This window comes from Monopterus albus, unplaced genomic scaffold (assembly GCF_001952655.1).
Source record: "Monopterus albus unplaced genomic scaffold, M_albus_1.0 scaffold51.1, whole genome shotgun sequence".
Lineage (NCBI taxonomy): Eukaryota > Metazoa > Chordata > Actinopteri > Synbranchiformes > Synbranchidae > Monopterus > Monopterus albus.
In genome coordinates, this window is record NW_018127931.1 from 5,813,887 (window position 1) to 5,824,365 (window position 10,479).

General features: G+C 41.2%; 1 protein-coding gene across 1 annotated transcript; it reads right to left on the minus strand.

Annotated features, from left to right (window-relative positions):
• Positions 1-8,398: 8,398 nt before the first annotated feature.
• Positions 8,399-10,407, minus strand: phax (phosphorylated adaptor for RNA export). Its single transcript, XM_020601381.1, has 2 exons — positions 10,298-10,407; positions 8,399-10,031 (listed from the first exon to the last, which is right to left on the minus strand). Exon 2 carries the CDS (start codon positions 10,022-10,024, stop codon positions 8,792-8,794), a length of 1,233 nt encoding a protein of 410 aa, XP_020457037.1. The 5' UTR covers positions 10,025-10,031; positions 10,298-10,407; the 3' UTR covers positions 8,399-8,791.
• Positions 10,408-10,479: the final 72 nt, after the last annotated feature.

Below are 10,479 nucleotides of genomic sequence, written 5' to 3' on the forward strand. Positions count from 1 at the left end.
TTATTAAGCCCATGTCGTTTGACAAAGAAGGATACAGTTGGAAGTATGTATTAATGTTTATATCTCAGACATGACTGACTCAGGCAAAATGCTGGGAGGGAGGAAGCAACTGCATAGAATAACTCCATAGCAACAGGCAGTACACTAGAAAGGATGCTAATATAAAATTCCCATTACACCTTACCTGGTTGAGTTTCTCTACTAGTGTTAAAAAGTTCCATGGCTTTTCCAAGGTGAAACTGTGATCATTTAAGGTGGCATAAGGCCTCTAACCCTTCTTCTTGGTCACATATGCTTGAAATTTTGTAAGGAGGTAGTCATAAATAGTGCTGGCATAATTGGCTGCTTAACTGTGACTATAAACCGCCACCAACATCAAGCCATGAGGAACATCATTAGAAAGGGAAAGCTTAAGAAGATGCCACTGATCATCCATCAAGGACTGTATGAAAGGAAATGAGAAGTACTGGAGATCCATTCACACAGCGGCTTTCTTTTCACTCTCAATTTCACTTCAAATTCTCAGGCTTAGATTATGTGTATGTGTGTTGTCATATCAACTGTTTTTACATGCTTGAAAGAATAAATCAAATCAAATCAAATCAAATCAGGTTGAAGTCAGAGTGCCACCTAAACAAGGCAGGATAATTATAATTTTACATTTTCTTTATTGGTTCCTGCTTTCAAAAATATGCCATTCTGCTCAGTCAACAACAACCAAAACCCATTCTCTTCATGATCAACTACACATGAAATGTAAATTAGACCCATCAGGTTTTTATCATTAAGTCATTTTGTTTGCTGTAGGCTACTTCGTGTAATGCTTATAGCTAAGATGAACAATGTAGTAAGAAGATTACTCTAACAGTTGAGAACAGCTACAAGCACAGAAAAGGAGAGATAGAGGCTGGCTTTAGCTCTACCTAAGCAAACAGCAACACATGCCATTTCTCATTTTTGAGAAGAAAAAGCACTCACTCATTTATCATAACTGTCTGTCCAAAAGACAACTAAAAGACACACCTAACATTTGATCAGTATAGCATATTGCATGTTATCTCAAACATGGCTGAATGCTAATGACACTGGTGAACTCCTGACCTTGCATCTAGTGAACCAGCAGGTGAACACTTATACTTACCAGTCACTATAGCTTATGAATGTGGTACCTCTTTAGACTAGATGCACTTTGAAATTATTGCAAAGGTGTTAACATTCTAACATCCAGCTCACTGCATAGTTGAGCCAAAGAACTGCTGAGACTGGTGGAATTAAAGCCAAATCTATCAGTGTACTTATAGGGCCAAATCCAGAATGTTCTCAAATTGCCTTGTGATTTTGTTTTTGTTTTTATATTGCTGTGCACATCGAGGGGGCATTAGGCTGGAGTCAGTTGCTTGTATTATTGATAGTACTTGGCAATAAAGTTTATGCTTATAAGGAGAATAAACCATTAAATAACATGAGGATGCTTCTGCCATCTAATTTTGTCCAGTAGTGTAATAGACAGTGCAGACTCACTGGGCCCCTGGCAAGGCTATTGGTGATCATCCATCCATCCATTATCTATACCGCTTATTCCTGAATAGAGTCACAGGGGGCTGGAGCCTATCGCAGCTGACACTGGGCAACGGGCAGGGTACACCCTGGACAGGTTGCCAGTCGACCTCAGGCTTTTAGGGATCATTCAGACCTAAAACAATGCAACACCATTTCCAGATTATGTTGCACTGCAACTGCATTGTAGCAAAAATTAAACCAGGTTCAGCTTTTTTGCTGGATGACCCTGCATTGTTTTGCCAGAACAGCATATCAGGTTTGGGGCATTTTCATTTGCAAACCTTCACATTCAGATCAGGTTCAGCTTTGTCTATATAATTTCTCTCCCTCCTTCTCTGACTCTGCCAATGGTTGATACAATGCATTAGCCTGGTGAGCTAAAAGTGATGGTGTAATGGATTAGGTTTCAAATGCAGCAGTACTATACAAGTTAAGTTGAGTAGTGTAAGGTTTTTAAAGAGTATTCTGTAGACCTAGCATGTACTTCTCTACTGTCTATTGTTAGATTCACAATGGACAGTTTATAAAAACATCTAAAAATCAGTGCAGAGTAAGCTTTATTCTTTCTACAATCAAAAAGTGGTGCCCACATTAATTAGTGCATCTTGACCCAGTTTGGTTTGAGACTTGGGTGTACTATGCTAGCAGCAGATAATGTAGCATGGAGCTGCACACCCAACATTCCAACTAGTGGAAAACTCTGATCAGAAGTTCCTCATAAGCCAAGGACCAAAATATTCCTCAATAAGAATAAAAGGGGATAGTGTTTGGACAAAAGTGACATCATCCCCACATGTTCCATTGTCTCATTTAGCCTCCCAACTGGGTTACCTTTTTATCGGTGAAAGTGATGACTCACTGCCTGTTTTCAATAGTCCTCTGATGATGATAATATGGAACTCTTGTGGCCACTTCCAGTAATGCAGAGAACACGTGACTGCGTGAGAGAGAGAGACACTGAAAATTGCGAGCTCACTCAGCCCGGTCACAGATCCATTATCTAATTGTGGTGCCGTTCTTGCCTCTCTGTCAGCATCCCAAGATTAGTTCTGATGGGTCAGCAGTGGTGCACTGATAAACTTAGACTGTATTTACTTCTGCTTGTGTGATTATTAGAGAAAGAACGTAGTTTTTGAACAGCTTCCTCTGATTTCCTGATTAGTAGCATTATGGGCGGTGAACAGTTCATTCATAAGAGTGAAATGATTATAGACAGACCTCAAAGAGCAGATGCTCAAAAGACTCGAAGTCCTTGTCCAAATATATAAGTCTTTCAACCTTTGTCCTGTTTTATCCAGTTGAGATGAGAAACAACATGTTGTATCCAGGCAACAAGTTTGTTGCCAGGTGACAGATACAGAGGTCCTGAAACCAGAGACTGCGTGTAACAATTTCACATGAATAAGAAAAGGCAGAACATCAGTCACCTTCTGCAACTCAAACATTTCTTTAATAAGCCTGCTTTGATGGCCTTTACCATTAAAGAGTCCATGGTATGCTTTTTTCCTGACTTCTACAATGTTAATAATGAATTATCTTAAATGTGACAGAAACCTCAAAAATGAGGTTTACCTATGTTGTTGTACTTCTATACAGAAGCAACTCGGTTTACACAAGTATCGTGAACTCTCTGTCGATACTTGTTTCTCTGACTATCTAAAGTCTTACGCAATAGTTTACTGATTTCCTTCAATTATCATATTCTTCAGGCTGTGCGCATTCATGCAAGTTTGCCTGACATCCACCAGTGCCATTAAATGCACATGGTTTTGTGGATATATTTTACCTCCTGCTGTCTGCATTGTGACCAGAGGATGTGGAGAAAAACACAGGGCCTGAGGTTACTGCATGTCCAGGAATGTCCATGTACAGGGACCCACTGTTTTACCTGACTGGGTCTAATGTGGTGTGAAATGGAGTGGCTGGAAATCTACAAGCAGCTGGCCAGTGAAGCACCTTGGGGTGTTGAATGATCAGTTCACCAACGCTGGATTCCCCTGGGGCCCAGTACCTGTTTGTTTTGGCTGCTTGAGGCCAGTGTGTCTGCCACATGTGATTTGTTACAGGCTGGTGAGAGGATTCTAATGACCCATGATGTTACTGTTGGTGCAAGGATACCTGTTGGGACTGTATGTGATCACCCATAACATGATGGATTTGTGGGGAAAGACACAGTGATCACCGGTTGGATTTACTGACCTTGGACCTTGGGAATAAAGTTTCCACTACTTGGTGGGATGTAACAGTAAGTTAAAAAACCCCACACATGTTGCATGCCTGTTAATGTGTTGTTCTGTTGAGAGAATTGTTTTACTGCTGGAAAGGTTACTATGTCGGCATTGTACCAGTTAAAATATGGGGTTTCTCAATTACCCACTTTGTTTAGAGTGTTACAAATCCCTTTTCATCAGTACATATAGCGTTGTTACTTATCGATAGAGGAGAAATTCAAATAAACTAATACCTGTTGTGGTTCGCCATGCTGTCCACTTTCATATTCTGGCTTGAACATGCTTACTTTATTTGTCAAAGTTTTTGTTTATGTGTTGTCATAGCTTCTGGACCAGTAACAGGAGTTGTGCATTTTCACAAACTATCTTCTCATTTTTAGGAGGAGGCTCTCTTTGTGATATCGGGTTTTATTGTTCTGAAATAATTAGACTATTTGGAGTTATGATGGGTGCAAAGCTAATTTAGAGGTATCTAAAATTAAAAATTAAATGACTGGAAATGAGCATGCCATGAACACTTTAAGCAAACTGCACAAACTGGTAGACTCTCTTCTTCTTAAGTGGTAGCAAATGCAATAAACCATGCACATAAGCAGATGAAGCGACAGTAAAGCTGTTCACTGCACCTTTTGCAAACCTTAATCTGCTTGCCCAATTGCTGCATGGAATAATGATGTATGATGGCTTATCAGGAAAGACATATCCACCAGCAGGCATGAAAACAACCATGAATGGTGGGATTATAAAATGTATTTCTGCCAGAACACAGGCCCTTTCATGTGGCAGACATGAGCAGAGGATAATGATTGTTTCCAAGGCGCTTCAGCTGACAAATCCAGCGCCACCATTAAAGGCTTTCATTTTCCCCCGGAGTTGTGGGGCAACTGTATATGTTTAATTTAGATGCGACTGTTGTTTACTGAGGTCTGTTTAGCTCAAGTAAAAACTCAGACTTGTAAGGCAAATATTGGATGGTAAACTGTATGCCTGTTTACAGTTATACATGGAGCATTAAAGCTGCACTAATAATTTTTTACACTGACAAGGAATTACATAACTGTGCAATGTGAAAAGTGTACCTGTTAGTGACAAAACAGCAGAGAATTATCATCTATTTCTGCAGATTCCCTGAACTCTACAAAGCTTTTTAAAGGCTTTTAGTTTATTGTTTTAGTTTTTATGGCCCATAAACTACTTCATCAGCCCTGTTTTCAGAAGCATCAAGCAGCTAAATTTTTTTATAAACTCACTATATTCTGTATTCCTAGCAAGAAAGCCATGTTAGCAACTCTGTTGGTAAAGATCAAACATTTAACAGCCAAAGTCTCAGACAACTTTCTCAGGAGCTGCCTCACATGAAAGCTGAGCTAACGGCCGAGTAACTTTGGGATTTACAATTTGTCTTGTGACTAGAAACATGACTCATGAATGCTAATGTTGCTCTTTGTTTCCTGGATGTGTGCACCCAGCTGTTGTTACTATGGTAACGGCAACAACTGTATAAGATATATAATACCAGTCAGAACAAACTCTGACTGGTATTATATACAGTACGTGTTTACAGCTTCCTATTACAGCTGATGGTGCTAAAAATGAAAGTTTTTTGTTTCTCAATAACACCTTATTTTATAGGTTTGTAAATTTCTAATGGTTCCCCATTATCCTTTATGATAAGAATCATATACTGTACTTTGAGACTAATTATAGGTAAAATAGAAACATTAATTTGAACCTGCATATGGTAGGTCATGCCAGGAAACCTTTGAGAAATAATAGGTTGGTAAACTAAATAATTATGAATATTTTTTGCATGTAAAGATGACTTATGAAGCATTTTTGTGTTTGTGTGACATCACACACATTTCAGAAGAAAAAGCATTCATATGCCACCAGCATAATCACACCTTTGCTGCCATTCTGATGTTATGCCTGGTAAATGCTAGAAAATATTTTTAAAAAGATGACAACATGAAGCCAGACTGTGCAGATGTAGCACAGTAGGGGTTTAACACAGCTGATCAGTGTGACAATGATTGTGCCAAATATCTATCTCCATTTGCTGCAGTTGAACACTGCAGTCAAGCGATTTTGAAATGTGGATGGGTAGTGATATTTGGGTCACTCCCAACCTGAGTAACAACCCCACCTATCTGAATACATGACAAACTTTATGAGTTACTCCAGGCCTTTTTGGACTTGCCCACAAATTTGCCTTTGAAAGAGGTTTACTTGTAAAGAAAAAAAAAAGGTGTCACTCAAATGTGGTAGAACAGCAAGTTCTGCTATCTATAGACACTTTATTCTGTTGCCTTGTTTCAATCTTTTAAGTACTATTTTTGTATTTCTTATATAAGTTCATTATTTATCTTTTTTACTTGATTTAATTCTTCAGTGTCTATTTATATTACGCTTTATATACTGTTTGTGTTCTAGATAGTAACAGATCACATTTCTTCAGGTATAGGCCTGCTGTATATTATTCAAATACTTTCTATATTGTGTCCATTTAATTGCTTGTATCACACCAAACCCATATCTTGTCATAAATGTAAGGTAGTCTTTGTGGGATATAACATGTCTGCCATCTAGTGGATAAATGTATCCTCTGCAATAGTGGTCATAACGTAGTATTTCCGTCATATGAGTTTTTGATATAATCAGCCCAAAAATCTGGATCTAGTGCATGTCTTGGGACATCAAGCACTGAATCTGTGGCATAATGCTTAGAAGCAACCTTAAATATATACAGTTCTACAGAGGAATCATCAAGTCAGTGATGGAGGTGCAGAGAACAGACTGGTTTGGCTCAGCAACCTTGGACAAGTACAGACTTCAGTGGACAGTCAGGACTGCAGAAAAGGTCATTGGTGTGAGCCTGCCCTCCATGGAGGACATGTACACCTCATGGGTCAAAAGGAGGGCGGAGAGGATCACTGCAGACCCCTCACACCCTGGACACAATCTGTTCAAACTCCTCCCCTCTGGATGGCGTTACAGGTCACTGTGCACTAAGACAACCAGGCACAGAGACAGTTTCTTCCCCCAGAGCTGTCACTTTGATGAACACCTAACCAACGACAGTATGACTGGACAATAACCTTCAGTGCAATACCTGTAAATATACATTGTACAGATTATACAGATTCGTACAGGTCTCTATTTCTTGCATTGTTTGTGCTTGTTATTACTGCCTATTTTTGGTATATTACACAGCCTATGATAGTTACTGTTTACTTGCCTCTTGCCCTGGTCTCTATTTTTATTCCAACTCATTCCTATTATCTCATCTCGATGAGCATTCCCGTCTGTCTGCACTTTTGTCTGTTTACACTGCTTAATTTTGCATCGTTTGTCCTGGTTGTTGCTTGTTAATGCTGCCTATTTTTTTGCTATACAGTCTTACACTGGTCTTGCATGGGTATATATATATATATATATATATATATATACATACATACATACATACACACACACACACACACACACACACACACACGCACACACATTGAGAGCTGATGTACCAGAGTCAAATTCCTCGTGTGTCTGACACATCTGGCCAATAAAGCAACACACACACACATTGAGAGCTGATGTACCAGAGTCAAATTCCTCGTGTGTCTGACACATCTGGCCAATAAAGCAGATTCTGATTCTGATATTAGTTTCCTTACAAGGAAGAGCATTAAGTAACACCAACTTCAACTGGACTTCAGGAGAAAACCTCTAAAGCATCCCCCACTGACCATCGACAGTGCTGTAGTGGAGAGAGTGAGCAGCACCAAGTTCCTGGGGGTGCACAGCTCTGAGGACCTCTCCTGGACCAACAACACCATATCACTGGCTGCATCACTGTGTGGTACAGAGGCTGTATTGCCTCCTGCAGAAGGACCCTGCAATGCATTGTGAATATAACCAGCAAGATCATCGGCGCCCCTCTGCCTTCCCTCATGGACATTTTTAACACCTGCCTCACCCACAGAGCCATCAGCATTGCTGATGTCACCTCCCACCCCTCACTTCAGACTCCTGCCTTCAGGGAGAAGGTATCAGAGTCTTCAGGCCCACTCCACCAGACTTACAAACAACAGATTCATTCACCAGGCTGTGAGGATGCTGAACACTGTCCATTACCTCCCCCCTCTGCCCCTGGACTGTGACCCACCACAGAACATAAAAAGACTACCTCTGCTGTTTTGGGTCTTGCTATATTACATGTAAATCTGTTGCTGACTGTTTTTACTGCTGCTGCTGTTGGTCATTTGCACTACTGTCCATGTGCATCTCAATCTCATAACCACCTGACAATCTTCTTGCTATTTGCTGCACTACTGTCACTGATTGTACATAGTTTGAGTCACAGCCTATTAGGATGTAGTGTTTAGTTTTATCCTAATCACTTTGACTTAGTTTTCTTATTCTTTTAAAGTCTATTTTCACTCTACTTTTATTCTATTTTAGTTTCCTAAATGGTAGGTGAGAGAGAAATAGAATACTAGGTGAGAGAGAAATGGTATTTTGATTTTCTGTATGTCCTGCACATATAGTGAATTGACAATAAAAATCTTTGTTCTCGATCAAGCATACAAACCATCTAATGTTTTTCCATGTCATTTTACCTGAGTTACCTTTATTTTCCACCTAGTTAAATTAATAAATATAGCAGACAGTGCATTTGAAAATGGGCAAGAGTGCATTGCTCTTACCCCAGTATGCTTCTTTTTGATCATTTCAAATTTGAATTAAGCCAAAACGTGTATAACAAATCAAACCATCCTGTGGTAATTCTGCATTTACATGTGCTGAGATCTATAACTCCATGCCATAACAAACAAAAACAATACTTTTGTTAACATAAGCTCTACTTTAATTGCTACTGTTAAAAAGGGACACTCAGGCGTGATTCTGTATTATCACTTACACAGTGGTTTCAGTGTTTTAACCTAATTTTAACCTCAAACATCTATTATCAGTCCTCCCAGAGTTCAAACAGCAGGCAGCCCTCAAAAGACCTCAAGGTCTGCAGAGCTGTAGACCACCGCTGTCTCCTCAGTGCCCACAGCAGCTTCCTCCTGACCCTCCTCTTCCTCTTCCTCTTCTGCAGCCTCCTCCAAAGATTCCAAGGCCTCATTAGTATCACTGGCAAAAGTCTCCCTAGAGACATCATCATGCTCCTGCAGATTTAGTGTGCCGATGGCCTGCTTCATCTTCTTGGCCACCACACACCGCCTCCTCTTCTGAGCAGCTTTCTTGCATTTGTACTCTTTCTGTTGTTCTTCAAAGAATATCTGTCTGATCTGTGCCTTGGTGATGCTGGGTGTGTTCTTCAGGAGGTTGAGATACACCCCACCTGGTGTTCGTCGCCTGCTGCCATCCATGGTGTACACTCCACCAGTTTCTTCCAGTGTGGCAGTCTCTCCTAACAGTTCTATGGCTTTTTTCTTTCCAATGACTTTAACCACACGTTCTATCAGGTCCTTTTTAGGCTCTTGGAGCCTGTATGCTATCTCATCTGCCACTTTGTTCTCAGGGTCATCTTCTGTGATCTCATACCGGCCCTTGATGTCCATCTCAGCTCTGGGACCTAGTCTCTCTTTAGCTGGTCTTTTCCTCTTTGCATCACCTCCTGTCCTGTCCTCTGACCCCTGGCCTTTCATGTATTCCTCTAGCTGGGCATCCAGCATGCTCACATCTCCTTCATTCTTCGACTGCCTCTCTATCTCCCTCTCCTTCTCCATTATCTTTCGTGCCAGGACAAAGTTATAAGTCTCTACATTTCTGCTGGACATGTTCAGTTCACCATCCATGCCAAATATGCCGATCTCTGCAGTTATGGCATCCTGGCACTGCTCCTGAACCACGGAGCCCCAAATGTTGTTCACCTTGCGGCCTCCCGGTGCAGTGGGAGCGGGCAGACTGGTCGGCCAAGGCTGGGCGGTGGAGGCAGGCGGTTGGGGAGCGTTGGACACTTTCTGACGCTTACGGCGCCACAGAGCCGCCTCCTCATCCGACGAATCTAGGTCGCTGTCGCTGGACTCAACCGTCCTACTGGCGCTGCGGTAAGCAGACGGGGGCTGAGCAGCAGCTCTGTTCTGAGAAGACTGCCCGCTGAAAAATGGGGGAGCCTGGAGTCGAGCTTGTGCTGCTGCTGCGGTTCCTACCTCCGTGTCCGAGCTGGAGCCGGATATCTCCCCATCTTCGAGATCACCATCCATTAGACCTCCACCATCCGCCATTATATGTCTGAAAGCAACACCAAAGATAATGACTGCTGTTTTAATGTATCCACTAAACCTAAAGCCACTAAACTTAACGCCACTAATTAGCTAACTCTACGCCATTAGCAGCTAACTACACCATTAGCTGCTAACGAAGACACGGGGCTTAACACGAAAAAAAATCATACTACGTTGGGATAAAGGGGGAAAGCTGTCAAATGCCCGACACCTTAGCTGGCTCTCTGCTCTGAATGAATATGTGATTTAGTCTTGACTGACTCTTCTACTCACTGTGAAATAATATGATGAGTTGACAACAGACAAACTTGGGAAATTCTCTAGAAAATTCGCGCTAGGATAAACCCCCGCTTCCGCCTTTCAACTATCAGACCCTTTCACAATAAACATAACCATGAAGAACCAGAGTAGTAAAGAAGGTTGAAATGGCCTTTTCCTTATAATTTGCAAACTGA

What these genes read in the sequence shown, in the direction of transcription:
- phax (XM_020601381.1), bottom strand. Translation starts at nt 10,024, where the DNA reads ATGGCGGATGGTGGAGGTCTAATGGATGGTGATCTCGAAGATGGGGAG.